General features: G+C 49.3%; 2 protein-coding genes across 3 annotated transcripts; both read left to right on the plus strand.

The window, feature by feature from the left end:
- Nucleotides 1–2: 2 nt before the first annotated feature.
- LOC117437007 (zinc finger and BTB domain-containing protein 8B-like) lies at nt 3–4,862 on the plus strand (the record flags this gene model as incomplete). The annotated part of the gene is given in 6 exon segments (XM_034069395.1): nt 3–53; nt 55–174; nt 176–239; nt 242–334; nt 2,749–2,927; nt 4,009–4,862. Coding segments are annotated over 6 exon segments (825 nt in total), but the record flags the coding sequence as incomplete, so codon positions are not given.
- A 5,717-nt stretch (nt 4,863–10,579) lies between these two features.
- LOC101873882 (zinc finger and BTB domain-containing protein 8A-like) lies at nt 10,580–17,285 on the plus strand. Of its 2 annotated transcripts, none has more exons than XM_034069360.1 (4): nt 10,580–10,837; nt 11,642–12,609; nt 13,649–13,821; nt 14,128–17,285. In XM_034069360.1, exons 2-4 carry the CDS (start codon nt 11,670–11,672, stop codon nt 14,458–14,460), a joined length of 1,446 nt encoding a protein of 481 aa, XP_033925251.1. In that variant the 5' UTR covers nt 10,580–10,837; nt 11,642–11,669; the 3' UTR covers nt 14,461–17,285. The 2 variants fall into 2 exon arrangements, with proteins under 2 accessions (XP_033925251.1, XP_033925253.1); XM_034069362.1 differs by having other exon boundaries at nt 13,652–13,821.
- Nucleotides 17,286–17,336: the final 51 nt, after the last annotated feature.

A 17,336-nucleotide genomic window follows, 5' to 3' on the forward strand; every position in this document is an offset into this window, starting at 1 on the left:
CACTGCCCAAAGGGGTGGAACCCAAAGTGGAGTTTGACTCGGATGAGGTGGAGGTGGAGGGTGGAAGCGGGTGAGCGGCTGCCGCAGTACCCGACCCCGCTGTCCCTGGAGCAGATGGAAGAGGGGCTGCACAGCGGGCAGGCCATGGACTTGGCCTGCAATAACTATCACATGAAAACAGTTCCTCGAGGCCCTCCTGCGCAACAGCTCGGCTCAGAGAAAGGAGGACGTGGTCCATCACTTGTCCGGGGCTTTGAGGGTAGGCCAGAGGATGCAGGGGTGGCAGTGAGCTCCATGATGGACATTCACAGCGACTGGTATGGTGAGGACACAGGTGAGAGGACTCGGGGGTGCAGTCTGTAGGAGGAAACCACTGAGTGTGCGAGCTCCTTTGTTACTCTCGTTCTTGTGCAGGAACATATTGCTGAATATTATGCCATAGCAAAATAAACTATTGTTCTGGACTCCCAAAGAGCTGTACTCCTTTATTCAGTGCAGCACTTGGCAGGTAAGTGTTTCTGATGGCTCTTCCAGCCTCTCTGAGGCAGATGCTGGAGTTCAGTGTTGGTGGTAATGCTTTAATAAACGATCTCAGTTGGGACCTGATTGAAAGGATTGTGAAAGAGACTTCCTCATGTAGCATTAGTGCTATAAAGAGCGATCAGGAAGATGAGTTGAGCTGCCACCAGAGGGATCTGCTGCAGAGCTGACAGAGCAGAAGTAGCTCATTCCACCGGAGCTCTGGCCAGCACATCAGCTGCTGGTGCTTTGAACTCCAAAAGGACAGAATCGGTTCTATCCCAAACTGAGCAATGCCCAGGACTTCTTTTCAGAGCACTGAGAGCTTTAAACTCTGTGGTATTGCAGAAAGACTTAATTCTTACCTTGAGAGGCAGGTTGGCTTTTTCAGCTGGGCACCAGAGGTTCCACTGCCTCCCGAGCCCATGTGATGGGATGGCTCACACTGGCAGGAATACCTCCCAGCAGCAGTGTCAGGGAGCTGGAGGAGAGGAAGGTCAGGTCCAGAGGAGTTTCTCCTGAAATGGACAATAAGGATTTGGGCATTTTAGTTGCTGACAAAGATGGAGGCAGCTCTGACAGGCACTGCAAGTGTCATCACTGGTGAGGATGTGACAGATGCAGGAGTGGGTTGGGCACCAGGCAGGAAACCTTTCCCCAAGTACTCTGCTCTTAGATAGCAAATACACTCGCTTCCAGCTCAAGTGTGCATGTGTGATCTTTAAGCAAATACACCCAATATATTCTCTTACTGCTTTAAAAGAAGGAATCTGATAACATCACAAGGCAGTGAAGGCTGAAGGTTGCCAGGACAGCCCTGTCACCACATTGTGCCTCTGGGCAGGGATGTGTAGCAAGGCAAGAGCATCTCACACACAGAATTCAGTTCCTTGTTTTCCTCCCTTTAAGTCTTCATTCATGACTCACTCAAGGGGTGGTGCTTCTAGAACTTGATAGAATCAGGTGATGTGAGAGAGGAAATGGAGTGGTAGATGTGCTTTAGACAGGAGTGAGGGCATCCTCAAACGTGCCTTAGGCCTGTTTCTCTGCTAAAACCGAACATTGAGGATGTTTAGTGGGATGGGAGCACCTCTCCTCCCCTTTCAGTGCTCCTGCTGTCTTAGTGTTTTCAGAAGACACCAGGAATGAGAAATACAAAGATGAGATGAATACCAGTGAGTTTCATGTGTCCACATCTGTTCCTGGTTTCCTTCACCATGGAGGGAGGGGGAGCAGGCACCTTGGGGGAGTCTGGAGCAAGGCAGGAGTAGGAACTGGGTTTCCTGTTTGCTAAACAGAGCTCTAAGTGTGCAGCAGGGATTAGCAACACCTTATGAAGGTCCCACATCGGGGGAGATGGATTTCACTCACACGGTCATACATTTAGACATTCCTTTTGGGGTTCTTTGAGACTGGGTTGGACAAACCTCAGTACAAGGAATGTGCCACAGCCTGGTCTAACTGACAATACACAAACCCCTCCCTGAGCACCTGGAACAGGGAAAACTGATCTTGTAGTGTAACATCCCAGCCTTTATGCTGGAGGGGAAGCTCATGCCTGGGCTGCTGCTGCACAGCTCTGCAATACCCATGGGCATGGGAAATGTGAGCTTTGATTTTAATCCTCTTTTTTTTTGCCTGACTTCATAAATTACATGTTACTCATGTTCATAGAGTTTGATTTCAGAAGGGAAATATCCTCAGCAAATGTGTTGGAGCCCTTCATTGTGTTACTACCAGTAGAAAGGCTGATGTGACTGGCAGTAGAAACAAGCATTCCTCTTTCCAGCTGGGCTCCCCACACCTCAGTTTAGGCATTTCATAAAAGCACATGGACATATTGTGCTACTACTATGTGTAATTTGTGGGTTTAGGATTTAATGCTAATGGTATCTTAAGAAATGGGAGACTTTGACAGTGGAGATGGTGCAGAGACCCCACTGCACTAAAGCGAATGTTGGGTACTTAATTAAATGGCTTCTTAAAAGCAAACGAATGCAGAGAGCCAACCCCCTCAGAGCAGCAGATGTGTAAGCACAGGCAGGCTGAGCTTTCAGGGATGCCATCACCTGCAGCTGTGTTCATGTCTTCTGGAGCTGCCCAACCTGCAGCGATCCCAGGTAAGGGACAGGGCTGTGTGGTTGTCTTGCCTCATGGTTGGAGCAGGGAGGACAAGGAGCTACCACTGGAAATGTGCCTCACCTAATGCTGTGTGTTTCCTCCCCCAAGGTGACGTGTTAGTGGTGCCCATCAAGCTTCACAAGTGCCCGTTCTGCCCCTACACAGCAAAGCAGAAGGGGATCCTCAAGAGGCACATCCGCTCGCACACGGGGGAGCGGCCCTACCCCTGTGAGACCTGTGGGAAGCGCTTCACACGCCAGGAGCACCTCCGCAGCCATGCTTTAAGTGTGAGTAGGAAAGGTTCTGTCTCTCTGGGAGTCTTGGCAAGTTCTTGGTTTCCCAAAATGTGGTGTTCAAAGTGGTTGTTGCTGATGCGAGATCAGCTTTGCTAGGAATGATAGTAATAACACATAGTACAGGGTCCTGCCCCTGGTTCGGGGCAATCCCAGGCACAGCTCCAGGTTGGATGGAGAAGTGATTGAGAGTAGCTTGAGGAGAAGGATTTGGGGGTGTTGATTGATTTGAAGCTGAACATGAGCCGGGTGCAGTGTCTGCTCACAGCCCAGAAACCAACCATGTCCTGGGCTGCATCAAAAGGAGCATGAGCAGCAGGCTCTGCCCCTCTGCTCTGCTCTCATGAGACCCCACTTGCAGCGCTGGGTGCAGTTCTGGTGTCCTCACGTAAGAAGGACATGGAGCTGTTGGAACAAGTCCAGAGGAGGCCACGAGGATGCTCAGGGGCTGGAGCAGCTCCTGTATGGAGCCAGGCTGAGAAAGTTGGGGCTGTTCAGCCTGGGGAAGAGAAACTGTGTGGAGACCTCAGAGCAGCTTCCAGTGTCTGAAGGGGCTACAAGGATGCTGGGGATGGACTCTTCATCAGGGGCTGCAGTGACAGGACAAGGGGTGATGGGTTCAAACTGAAACGGGAGGTTTAGACTGGATCTAAGGAAGAAATTCTTTCCTGTGAGGGTGCTGAGGCACTGGAATGGGTTGCCCAGGGAGGTTGTGAATGCTCCATCCCTGGCAGTGTTCAAGGCCAGGTTGGACAGAGCCTTGGGTGACCTGGTTTACAGAGGGTTGGAACTGGATGATCTTAAGGTCCTTTCCAACCCAAACCATTCTGTGATTCTAAGTTTAAGCCACTGGTAGTTGAGTTGTTAGTACTTGTGTAGCTCCAAGTATGGGGCTACTTTGGCTTTGTGCCATCCCAAGTATGATGGGATCACGTACCCTTTAGCTGAAGCAGAGGTGTTTTTCTGGTGCAGATTAGAGCCCCAGAAGGAGCTAAAGGAGGCAGATTAGAGCCCCAGAAGGAGCTAAAGGAGGCAGATGGCCTTTTTTCCCAGAGTGTTCTCATTTTAACTTCAGGTGCATCGATCAAACAAGCCAATCATCTGCAAAGGCTGCAGGAGAACCTTCACGAGCAGCCTGTCCCAAGGCTTGCGGCGCTTCGGCTTGTGCGACAGCTGTACCTGTGTGACCACCACCCACGAGGACTCGATGCCCATCAACCTCAGCCTGATGGAGCAGTCATCAGAAGGCCAAGAGAAGGGTGATGCTGATAACGACTGGCCTATATATGTGGAGTCTGGAGAGGAAAACGATCCAGCCGATGATGAGGATGCTGATGGTGATGACAAGCAGGAGATCCACAGGAGCTTGTCAGACCGAGAAACACTTATGTAGCAGTGAGAGGAGAGTGGGGGTGTTTGAAGTGTCTCTGTGACAGTGGTCGGTCTGTGACACAAAACTGAGTATTTGCCCAGTTAGTGAGACTGTGCTGTTTTTTATGATTCCATTTTTTAATAGAAAAGTGGGGAGAATTGGAATTTTTAATACTTTTCAGTGCTGTGCACCAGAAATCTGTGAAGAATCTGCTGTCTGGGGTTCATAGAGGTTGTACTTGAGCAATCTCCAGTGGTGTCTCTGCCTCCTAGTCTTGATTTTATGGGTGGAACATCTCTGTGGTGTTTGGATAACAGGTCTCTTCAAATAATGCTGTCACGGTCCTTAATCCCTGATCTGAAAGGGGCCCCATCTTCTCTCTGAAGATCACATTAAAAGAAGTGTGTTTTTCACCCATCATCTTGGACCTTTTCTAAGCTAAGTTGTGATCCTTTTGTAGTAGGATGGTATTCTCTATATTGTAAAGGTTAAGGGTTTATTTAGAGTGGATTTGACCTGGAAACCAGGGCAGACACCCAGGAGAACAAAACCATGCTGCTGCTGAGAGCATAGACAGTAAGAGTAAATCCATTTCATCTGACCTTAACTTTGCAGGTATTTAGACAAGAAGCTTCTCCTTCTCAATTGTTTTTACTGCAGCTTCCTCTCTCAAAGAGCTCAGACTCCAGAGCTTCAGATGTGTGTCTGATGTCGTTTAGACTTTGGTAGTCTTGGCGTAAGCACACGTTATGGTGTTGTGTGTCCTGGTCTCTCCATTTAGACTGAGTGAACTGCCCAGTTCTCTTCAGCTTTTCATGGTAGCAGTGGAAAGCTGTCAGTCAGGTCCTGTGGGAATTGTGGTGGTGGCAGATGAAGTAGCCACATTCACCACTGGTGTAGCTGAGGAGTAGTTGAATATAAACGTCTGAGCTGTGTGTATAAAAGAGCTCTGATGACCCATTTTGAAGCTATTGGGTAGGAAACCCTCAGAGTTTTTTACTAGTCTCTTTGTATGCAAATCCTTTTCTTCCTCTTTTACTCTATTTTCTTTCAGTCTTTGATGATCCTTCTCATGGTTTACGTTATTGTGTGAATTTACCCAAGTATTTGTGTTGTTTTGTTGTGTTCTACAAACCCCTCTGGTGTGGACCTCCTGCTTCTTTGCTGGGATAGATAAAGGTTGGTTTCCAAAGGAGGTGAGATCTTTTTTACCTTTCCAGTAGCAAACTGATAGAAGCTCTCCAAGAAGCTGGGTAGCTTTAGAAGAAAACACTCCACCACCAGAAAGCCTGTTTGCTTATGGATAACCTCCTGTTTCCTAATGAAGAGGCAAAACTGAAATATACTGTGAAATAAGACTGTTAATGCTTCTTTACTGTGGTGTTCATAAGTGTTTCCATGAAAAGGCAAGTTGTAGGAGTCTTTCTGGCTGGAGTAAGTGCTAGATCAGAAGCCTGTGGTTGACTAAGAGTGAGCAGTTCCTCCCACTTAACACAGCAGTGAGTGCTTCCTTAGGTTTTAGTGTAAAGACTTTACACTTGCCAAATGTTAGACAGAACCCAAACCCCAAAGAGCCCTCTGATATAACTAGTTGGCTTCTTTTTGCCTATCTTGTGCTTTTATTTGACATACTGAAAACAAGCAATTCAGCTTCTCTGTCTGCTCCATCCTGCAGTGATGTTGTCATTTGCTCGAGGGCACTGATTCTGGTCTCACAAATGCAGTTGGGAATTCATTGCCAGATGGGGTAGGGTGAGGAGAGAAGAAACAAGCTGCTTTTGAAGCAGTCACTTCCCTGGTGAATCCTGAAAACAGCAGAAGGTAACAAGACTCGATTTGAAAGGGTCTGGTCTTGAGTGTCACCTTCACAAGGAGATCCTGGCATCACCGGCTGTAGTTTCAGTTGCATGAGCTTTCAGTAGCCCCTACTCCAGGTCTTCTGTAGATTGGAGTTTGTAACAGCTGAACAGTGTCATAGTGACACAAATCATCATAGAAAATCACTGGGACATCATCTTTGAAACTTGAGGGCTCTGTGCCCCTATTTTAGTCATCTAAATCAAGACCATCAAATGGCAGCTCATGCAGATGCCAAAGTTGGAGCCACCCCTCTGGTTTTGGGTCCTTGGGGGTTTTGAATATGTGGGCTGTAAATCCTGGTGGCACATTGCAGACCCCTCTGCAGCTGACCAGGGCTAAGCCTTTGGGGTACTACTAGATCTTTGTTGAGTCCATCCAACATCAGAGGGGATTTTGGGGGTTATCTGCTTAAGGGTGAACTTCTGCATGTGAGAACACCTGGAAAAGAGTCACAGATTATCGGTTTTGGGAGACAAACTTGCTAATGGAAGTGGGTAAGAATGTAAGTAGGGATCCAAACTGGTATTTGGTGGCCAGGCATCCCTGTTTCTGTTCATTCCAGCATGAAGGTGCCACATCATTGTAAATACTGGTAGAAGCCACTAGACACGGACTATTGGTTCTGGCTGGTGCAGCACAAACTGGTGGGAGATTCAGGTCTCCCGTGGCTGACTCTGAAAGTGAAGACACTCAGAGTAGGGCAAACAAACCTCTTGTGCAAGTCTGTGTTGTAAGAGCTGCAGGAAGAGACCTTCAGCCCTTTTACTTGAGCTTTCCTTGGTCTTAGAGATTGTTCTTGTGTGTCTTGTGCGTAGGGAATGGCACTGTGCTGAGGTGTGTGTACCACGGGGAAGGGGTGCGGGTGGGGGGTTCCCGTGCGGGGCTGAAGGTGACCACCACAATGGTGTTTCCTGTTGAACTGTCATGTTGTGCTGCTTGGTTTTCAGTGGAGTCCTTCAGCATTGTACTTAGGATGTAGTTTAGCCCTGTTCTGGTGTCCGGGTGTTCATGTAAAGCTGTTTGCTGTGCTTTCCACTTAGGTTTTTGAATGTGTTTCCTCCAGTCTTTCACTGTAGATGCAACCTCCACAAGCTTTGAGAAGAGGATGTGTTTGGTTTACACTGTTCATATGGTGCTTGATGAAGAATCAAAAAGAAGGGGTTTAGGGAAGTTATTTCTAATATAATCTTTTTCTCAAAGGTTTTTAAAGGTCCTGCAGTCCTGGTAGCTTGAAGTCTTGGCTCGGCCTCACTGACTTTGTTTGGGATTATGTGTTTGAATGGACTTTTGCACATAATTGCACTGTATTTCATGAAAGGGATACATGCTGCACTGGTATTTGTGGTGCATTAAACATCCTGGTGCAAGACCTTGTAAATCCTCCAAATGTGGTCGTTGAATTCCCTGCTGTTTTGTAAGGCAGTTTCATAACTGAGGTCCTTTGGTCCAGATGAACTGAGGAATTCTTAGAAACCAACCCTTGTTTGTGGAAGTGACTTAACTGTTCTGTGGATCTTGGGGCTTTTGGTTGTCTAGAAATAAACCTCTCCATGAGGGTTGCTTTGGTTTATTATTTTACCATTCAGAAGCTGCCTGAGCAAACCTGGGAGCGTCTGGAAGAAGGCTCCAGTCTGAGTTCTGGCAATGAGAAGTGAATATATCCATTTCTGGTGACTGCAAGCAAGCAAGAGGTGGAGCCTTGGTAGGAAAGGATGAAAAGGAAGCTGCCAAATTGCAAAGGAGGGGGTGGGTTAAAATATCTGTTATAGTAAGAGCCCTGGTGCCCTCAGCAGTTGTTGTAGTTTTATATGACCTGAACTTTTCAAACCCTTTAAACCTTTTACTTCTTCATGTTGGGTGAGCAAAGCCACCCAAATGGGCAGCAGCCACTGGTCCTGGCTGGAAGAAACACTGTCAAAGACCTACAATACAATGGGTGAAGGAAGGGGAGCAGCCTCCCCAGTACTCTCTCTAGGTCATTTGGAACCATATTGGCTATCTCACAAACAATGCTATTTAAAACCTGGATTTACCCATTGGTTTGGAATGTCCTGAATCAAAGCAAACCAGAATAACCCCTTCTTCCTTTCCACTGTTTTCATTCAAGCAGTGAAATCTGTTCACTTCTTATCTTCCTGGGATCTGTAGGTTTAGACTTTTGGGTTCAGAAGTGTCTGGGAATTCTTCCTTTGGTAGCATTAAAGGGTTTTGGATCCAGCTGAAGTTGCCTGTGAAACACCCCTTCAGGTGTTCACACAGCAACTTCTTTGGGGTTTGGTGGTTGTTACAGGTGGGTGTTTGGATACTGGTAAACGAAAAAGAAAGAATTAAACTAAACCAAACAGCCACCCCCAAAAAAGCCTCTCAAAATAATGTGCCATACACAGGAACTGTAAACGCTGGCCCCATACACCCCAGGGCAATATGCTGGAGCCCAGCTCTATGTTCTCATCTGTCCCATCTGAATCTGATGCATCCAACTCAGGTTTGCTTTCAGGCTTTCTCTGAATGTCCATCTTTGACATTTTGTTCCTGTTTTCATTCCCCTTTTGCTGTTTACTGAACTTTAAAATGTAGCAGATGATGATTATGAGCAAAAGTGCTCCAGTACAAGCAAAATAAGGGTACTTCTAAAAACCAGCCAAGGTAATGCAGTATCCAATGTGAAGCAGGTTGGATGAGAAAGCAGAGTACCAGCAGAAGGGGCTGATAGCCAGCACTGCTTCCACAGGGATTTGGGATCAATAGTTCTATGTGGGAAGGAGCTGCTCTGAGCTGTGGGTTTCAGTGGTGTCGCCTTTGCAGCACTCACCATCAGTCTGGGACAGGCTCTGGGGCTGTGTGACTGCAGCAGCCTTTCCAGGTTTAATAACTGCTGTTTTCCATGGCTCAATAACAGAGGTGCTGATGTTTTCTCACGAGTGTACCTGCCCCCCTGCGGGATGTGTGTGAGGGTGGCAGAGAGGAAACCAAACTGAACCAAAGCTGGGAATCCCTGTGCATCACCCCCACACGTTTACCCTTTGTAAGGGGTGGGGATCACATCTTCAAAGTGCTTTTTGTAATGGTGTTTTTTCTACAGTGGGGCATTACTGAGTTCACCTTTATGTTGTGTGTATGCTATGTATGTTTATATTGTTGTATGTAGTCTGGTTCTTTTCTAGGTAAAGAACAGAAAACATTAAATAAATACTAATCTCGCAGTAAATCTACTTTCCCCCCTTTTTTTTCCATGGAAAATGAGTATTTTCCCATGTCCCTCTTGGTACAGGGTTAAGATTTGGGTTTCTGGTGAAGCTGCTCCCAGGTGATGCTTGTGCTGCCTCTGCTAATGCCACATCAAACCTCACATTTCCCCCCGGCTCTGTGCTCTGTTGAAGGTGAGCTGCTGGGTGTGCTGGCAGAGGGAGGATTCCTCCATGTGCTCAGTGCTTTGGGACAGGGAATTACCATTTCCTTTCAGTCTTGAAAAGCGATCTCCTGGTGACCTGGAGGCCAAACAAGTGTTTGTATTTGTGCCAGAAGCAAGAAGGATGCAGCTGGGGATCTTCATGCGGAAATGACATTTGGTTACCAACCCCCAGGTCAGATGATGCAGAATGTGGGTACACCCCATGGAAGTGGCTTCAGTTGATAATTAACACCATTGCCCAGTGGACTGCAAAGATCCATGTGAAGTACTGTGTAAATTCCAAGTGGTTTTGTGTTCAAGGATCCAGCTGGTCAGGTACAGAGCAGGATCTGTTGGGGTCTTGCGCAAGAACAGGGCTCAGGGAAGATTTTAAAGCCCATTTAAAGGGAGACAGAATCTCCAAACCCACAGCTTCAGATGGTTTAAGAAAGGATGTTCATTAAACAATAGGAATTAGGCTGGTGAAAAATGCTGTTCAGAGAGCTGGATACAAGTTGAATATGAATAACTGTGTATGATACACAGGCAAGATGCTTGTAGCAGGGGAAAGAGTATTTAGATGTCTTTTGCTACAGTGGGGAAAGGAACAATTGCTTCAAGACAGAATGACTTGAGTTATGGAAAAGAAGGCTGAAAAGGACACAAAAGATAAGGGAGGCAGAATGGATCCCATGGGAAAACAAGTATTTGTGAGAAATAACTAAAGTGTCAAGAGCACCAAAAAGAGAAGATCCTGGGGGTAAGAAGAGGAAGGAGAAAGAAACCAAACTTCGACTGAGGGAAGGTGAGAGGCTCAGTGCTGAGTTTTGCTCAGATCACAGACACGCACATGGAGGAGCCAATGCCGCATCTCGTGTGGAGGAAGCTGAGAAAGGCTTTGGGTCACCGAGGCTCCTGCTGCCCGTGGGCTGTGAGCAGGGCTCGCCTGGGGCACCGCCTGCCTCCGGGGCGCCGAGTGGGTGCGGGGCGGGCGGAGGCAGCCCCGGCTGCGGGCGGGCGGGCGGAGGCAGCGCTGGGCTGCGCCTGCAATCGGTGCGTTGCCCCTTTAACTGTGTCCCCGGCCCTCGGGCGGCTCTGTCCAACGCCCACGTCAGCAAATACCTTTTGTTTCTCTCCCGGTCGGGCTCTCGGGGCTGCGGGAGCGGCGCCTCTCCTGCAGCAGCGCCAGCCCCGCCGGGGGCCGGGATCCCGCACCCACCGCCCGCTCCGTCGGATCAGCGCCCGCAGCACCCGCCCGGGGAGCGGCGGCTCCGCACGCCGGTAAGGCCGCGCCGGGCGGTGCGATCGGGGGGCGGAATCGACGGCGGAGCGAGCCCCGGTGCGAGGGCGGCTCCGGGCTCGGCTCGCTCCGGTTCCCGTGCGCTGCGCGCTCCGGGAGCGGCTCCCCCGCGGAGCCCATCGCGGTTTGCGCTGCGCGTTGTCCTCGGCGGGCGCCATTTGCAGCCCCGGGCGCGGTAACAAAGGGGTGCGCGGGAGGGGCGGCGGGAGGGGCGGCTCCGGTCCCGGTCCCGGCGGAGCTCCGGGGATCCCTTTGGAGCCGCATCCGGGGCTCCGGTCCCGCGGGCGGCTCCGCGCCCGGCGCAGCCCTGCCCGGCGGAGCGCAGCGCAGCGCTCCCTGCCCGCAGCAGCGGCGGCGCCGGGCGGCCGAGGGCTGAGCGGCCAATGACGGCTGAGTGACGGCGGCCTCCGCCAATGCCGGCCGAGCCCGGGCCGGGAGGGCTGCGCCCGTCGGGCGCCGCTCCGGGGCCCGGTTCTGGTCCGGTTGGTGGCCATGCGGCCCCGCTCCGGGGCAGCTGCAGCGCTCATCGCCTCCCATATAGCGTGTGGGGGCCTCGGAGCCCAGCGGGCGGCACCTCCGGCCCTGCGGCCTCGGAAGGAGGCGGTGTGGGTGCTGCACACGCGGCCCCGCCGCACTCGGCTGCTCCATCGCGGTTCTCTCCAGGGGCCGCCCGTCTGTCCATGCTGTGATTCATATAAATCAGATTCCCCATCATCGGACCTGACACCGGTGTGTGAGTTGCACAACGCTGAAGCCGAGACTTGATGGTTTTCTTTATTTTTCAGAGCAACGCTTCGTTTCAGCTGCTCTGGAATGGAGATTTCTTCTCACCAGTTTCACCTCTTGCAGCAACTGAATGAGCAGCGCAGGCAGGATTTGTTCTGCGACTGCAATATCCTGGTGGAGGGGAAGGTCTTCAAAGCACATCGCAATGTGCTCTTTGCCAGCAGCGGCTATTTCAAGATGCTGCTCTCTCAGAGCTCAAAGGAGACCAGCCAGTCAACAACAGCCACATTCCAGGCGTTTTCTCCCGACACATTCACAGTCATCCTGGACTTTGTGTATTCAGGGAAGCTGTCTCTGACAGGTCAGAACGTGATCGAGGTCATGTCTGCTGCCAGCTACCTGCAGATGACCGACGTTATCAGCGTGTGTAAAACCTTCATCAAGTCCTCCCTGGACATCAGTGAGAAGGAGAAGGATCGGTACTTCAGTCTGTCAGATAAAGATGGCAGTTCCAATGGTGTGGACCGGTCCTGCTTGTACGGCTCAGGCTGGAGGGCAGAGGGCAGCCCCCCACAATCCCACTTGAGCCCAGAGCAAGGGACGTGTATGATGGGTGGGAATGCATGGAGTGGTTTCAGCTACTACCCAACTCCTCCGAGGAACACCTCCCAGCAGCTGTCCAAGCACGAGCAGAGGCAGGACCCCGGGAAGAAGCCCCGGCACCCGGGGCCACAGCCGCCCTCTGACATCCTGCACTATAAGCCCAGTAAGCTGGAGGAGAGGGCAGCTGAGCCCAGTGGACACAGTGCTCCGGCCGAGGAGCAAGTTCAGATTGAAGCAGAGCCTGAATCCCCTCATGTGGGCTACCAGTACGGGCAGGGCTCTGATGTGATGCCGAGGAGCCTGACTGTGCCGCAGCCGGAGCACGAATCACCCCGTTCCTCCAGTAAAGTCAAGGCTTCGAAGGCAGAGGAGCAGTACACGAACATGCCCACCATCCTGGGAGTCATGGGCAACTGGGCTGAAGGTGAGTGACCCCTAATGCTGCAGGGGCATGGTCACCCCTCAGCATAGGTTCTGTCTGCAAGTAAATGTGCTTTACTGAGTGCACAGGATCCACAAAGCCAGCTGCTTGTCCCGAAATCTGAGTTTGGAAAGTTTAAGTACTAATTTTGACATTTTGAAGTCCCCCTTCAGGCATTGGAACTGCTCTGAGGTCTCCATGCAGTTTCTCTTCTCCAGGCTGAACAGGCCCAATGTTCTCAGCCTGGCTCCATACAGGAGCTGCTCCAGCCCCTGAGCATCCTCGTGGCCTCCTCTGGACTTGTTCCAACAGTTCCATGTCCTTTTTATGCTGAGGACACCAGAACTGCACACAATGCTCCAGGTGAGGTCTCACAGGAGCAGAGCAGAGGGGCAGGATCACCTCCTTCACCCTGCTGGTCACACTCCTTTGGATGCAGCCCAGGATACGGTTGGTTTCTGGGCTGTGAGCACACACTGCAGCTGCTCATGGTCATTTTCTCATTGACCAACACCCCCAAGTCCTTCTCCTTGGGCTGCTCTGAATCTCTTCTCTGCCCAACCTGTAGATGTGTCTGGGATTGCTCCAACCCAGGTGTAAGACCTTGCACTTGGTATGGTTAAACTCCATGAGGTTGGCATCAGCCCACCTCACAAGCATGTCTAGGTCCCTCTGTATGGCATTCCTTCCCTCCAGCATTGTCATAGAATCAGACTGGCTTGGGTTAGAAAGGACCTTAAAGCTCATCCAGTTCCAGCCCCTCTGTGAGCCTCCCACTAGACCATGTTGCCCAAGGCTCTGTCCAGCCTGGTCATGAACACTGCCAGGGATGAAGCATTAACCACTTCTCTGGGCAGCCTCTGCCAGGGCCTCACCACCCTCACAGGGGAAAACGTCTTTATATCCAACCTGAACTTCTCTTATTTAAGTTTAGACCCATTCCCCTTGCCCTATCGCTGCAGTCCCTGATGGGGAGTCCCTCTCCAGCATCCTTGTAGCCCCTTCACATCTAAACCTCTCTTTTCCAATCCCCTGTTCCCAGCAGATGAACTGCCCAGGATGAGGTTCAAGTGCCCGTTCTGCACTCACGTGGTGAAGAGGAAAGCTGACCTGAAGCGGCACCTGCGGTGCCACACGGGGGAGCGGCCGTACCCCTGCGAGGCCTGCGGGAAGAGGTTCAGCCGACTGGATCACCTCAGCAGCCACTTCCGAACGGTACGTACCGAACAGCAGCGTGTGCTTAACGTGTCATTAGCCACAGTATGGATGGGTCTGGGTGATCTGGTTACTCCTGTAAAGAGGTAGGAGGGAATTTGGGTTTGCAGAAGTCAGTTTGAGGCATATTTTGTATGAAAGTGGATGAATTTGTTAACTGATGCTCACAAAGGTGCAGAGCTGAAGGAGGCAGTTACTGCCTCTCAAAACGCTGCCATTTCACACTACTCCAACCCCACTTTTGGCATCTGAAGCCCCACTTCTTTGTGGATACGTTATCAAATCCATTCCTTTCCATTTCCCCAGATCCATCAGGCTTGCAAGCCCATCTGCAGGAAGTGTAAGCGCCACGTGACGGAGCTGACGGGACAAGTGGTCCAGGAGGGGACAAGGCGTTACAGACTCTGTAACGAGTGCTTGGCTGAAGCTGGCATAGACAGTATCCGCATTGACTTGGAGGCAGAAGCACCCCTGGAATTCCCACCCGATGGAGAGAAGGATTCCAGGTGGCACTATGGGGAAGACAACAGATCGGATGTGGAGATCGTGGAGGATGGCTCAACCGACTTGGTTATTCAGCAAGTTGATGACAGCGAGGAAGAAGCAGATGAAAAGGAAGTAAAACCAAACATTAGGTAGCTGCAAGACAAGAACTAGGAGTTCCCTGTCAGAGGGAGAAGGCACTGTCTTGACAATACAGCCTCCACCAGCCTGTTGTTAACCATATGGAGACAGTGGTTCCTCCTGAGCAGGTCCAGACTTGCATGTATCTGCGGATATGCCGTTGCATCCGTCCTGAGTTCTGTGATCAAAAGACCCATATTTGCTTCACCAGAGATGATCCATCCTTAAATCCTTAAAAATGGATGAGGAAGAGAACTGAAGTACTACATGGATAACTGTACAGGAGACAATGGGTCACTTCTCAAACCCTCTTTCAAGAGAGTGAGGTCTAAATACTTCACAAAGTCGCACACCACGAGATTGCCCATTCTTTAAACTAGCAGCGATGTGGGGTTTCAATGTAACATCATCTGGTGATGCCATGAGTATAAATACCCTGACACCAGAATATAAAGACAACCTCTCTTCAGTATTCAGAAATGACGATGATCTTCCATGAAGTCTTCAGATTATGATAAGGATAAAAAGGCAGCTAATTGACAAAAAGCATATCAAAATGTTCTAGCACATTTGTCTGGAAACACACTTTCTTGTAACCTTTCTTAGAGTCTGGAGATTCTTTAGCAGATGGTTCGTTCAAGACCTATTTACATACAAGAGAATAAACACATGAATGTTAGTCCTAGTCAGCACATCAGAGAGCAAGTGGTCACAGATGAGGATCATTACTTGATGCCAGTAGATGTTCTGTTCATTCTGGAAATTGGGAACTCAGACTGGGCTCTCTCTTAATAAGGACCAGTAAAATACTTGCTGGTTTTTAAACACCTCTCAGAAGTGCCAGACTGCCGTGGCTGGTAGCCCTGTGCTTGCTGATGGCAGTGTCAGCCTCTCCATGCCGCCGTGAAGGAAACAGTCCTTCAAGGTTACTTTAGTTGGTGTTTTCCCTTTGTCCCCTCTTTCATTTGCCAGTCCTGGTGGCAGAGCAATTTGTACAGTATATACCATAGCACCAGACATGGAACCGAGGAGACCCATCTGAAACCATTGACAGCTCTTGTTTGTATTGACCTGTGCTCAGGTTAAACTGGTGAGTTTTAAGATGGAATCATTATCAGTTTCTATATCCCCAGTGTCATTCACTCACCAGGAGAATATACTTTAACCTTTCCCAGTCTGTACCATATGCCAATGAGAATGAGATGTACCAGGAGCTCTAGACATGATATTTGTGTCATTTCACTTACAATTAGACTCCAAGAAATGACTAAAGGTGAAGCAAGTTTACGTCTATAATGAAACCAGCCACTTGGGTTTGGTACTTGGGGAGTTTACGGTATAAATGGGAGAGGAGCAGAACAATGCTCCTGGGTGCTGCTACTCTGTGTTTGCTTGGGCAGACCCGAGCATGAGCACAGCCTTCATCCTGCAACCATTGAACTCATGCCTATAGGCTTAGAAAACTTTAATTCTTTTCCTTTATACAAGTTTGTAAGCATGTTTGGCTGAAAACTGGGATTGATTACAGACAATCCCATATATACACTATATAATCTCTTTGCCAGGGACTGCTCAAAAGTCACTAGTTTATTTGTGTAAAAACTGTATGGCTTTATCACTATCATCCTTAGCAGAGAGCAGCATTTCCGTGCCAAGCTGCAGATGGCAGCTTGTGGGTCTCGCACAGCAGATCGAGTGTGTCATGCTAAGTTCAGTGGAAGCGGTGAGCACTCTTCCCTTGGAGAAGCATCTGCTTCATCTGCTCCATGGAGATGAGATAGGGTATTTTGAGTGTTCCTACAGGAATTATCATCTGTTGGCTTAGCTTTGGGATGAGGGTAAAGTGTGGGGGCTTGGAAATCTTTCTGGTGACCCATATGGAAGCATCTTTTCCACAGAAGGCTTACAGTTGTCTTGATTTTCTGTTCCACTTGGGTCAGGAGTCCATAGAGTGGACTGGATGGGACACCAGCAGGGTGATTCCTTGGAGCTAATTACTCCCCAAATACATATTAATAAATGGCTGAGAAACATTCCTGAGCAACCTCAACTAAATCAAATATAGAGCAAAGAAATATATGAGTGAGTGTGGAATGACTTTTAGCACATTTCAAGAGAGAATGCTTGCTGATATCAAGTTTAATAGATCTTTCCATTTCCCTTTACATGAAACACAATAAACTGAAGGTATCTGTACCTGCTGTCCCAAGGGGGGGCTGGGATTAGTCTCTGTGTGTGTTTGGGGATGGATTAAGGGGAGGGGAAAAGAAAGTGCTGCTGTAGGTGTGAAATCTGAGCTGCCAGCTATAAAGATGAGGCTGCTCCTGAACAGTGGGAGCATTCTTAGGAGCAAAGGGATTTTGAGATCAATACTCAAACTAATTGGGTACCATAAATCTAAGGATGCTGAGGACCAAATGCTTCAGAAAATGATGTGAAGTGGCTATTAAGTGGGCAGATGGAACAATCTATCCATATGAAGGCATTTCCTTCTGAAATACAGGCAGATTAATCTGGCAAATAAGGGGGTTACAGCTCTGATACGTTATTTGCATTCTCAGCAGCATAACTAGATGGCTGTAGTAATGTTTAAAGTATCTTGCTAAGCTGTAGCTCCAGGCTGCCATTCCCACAGGTCAGCTGTGGCTTGTGTTTTAAAGAGGTTACCAGTTTTACATTTGTTGCCTTCATTTCAGTTGTTGGTCCCTTATTTTTGTATTGCAAGACAAGATAAATGTTAAGTGCCTTCTGTTCTTGATGTCCTTCATTGTACATAGCCAGTCATATATTTTACTTGTCCTTCTCTTACATGAAAGTAAATCCTCTCTGTTTTCTGCTCATCTCACATCTGCTGACTGTCTTCATCGTGTTCCCGTGAGGATCATACACTG

The sequence above is a fragment of the Melopsittacus undulatus genome, chromosome 14 (genome assembly GCF_012275295.1).
Source record: "Melopsittacus undulatus isolate bMelUnd1 chromosome 14, bMelUnd1.mat.Z, whole genome shotgun sequence".
NCBI lineage: Eukaryota > Metazoa > Chordata > Aves > Psittaciformes > Psittaculidae > Melopsittacus > Melopsittacus undulatus.

Excerpts from the sequence above, each read along its gene's own strand:
- LOC101873882 (XM_034069360.1), top strand. The coding sequence starts at position 11,670 with ATGGAGATTTCTTCTCACCAGTTTCACCTCTTGCAGCAACTGAATGAG. Across the intron at positions 12,610-13,648 it reads CATGGGCAACTGGGCTGAAG|CAGATGAACTGCCCAGGATG; the intron begins GTGAGTGACCCC and ends CCCTGTTCCCAG. Across the intron at positions 13,822-14,127 it reads TCAGCAGCCACTTCCGAACG|ATCCATCAGGCTTGCAAGCC; the intron begins GTACGTACCGAA and ends CCATTTCCCCAG.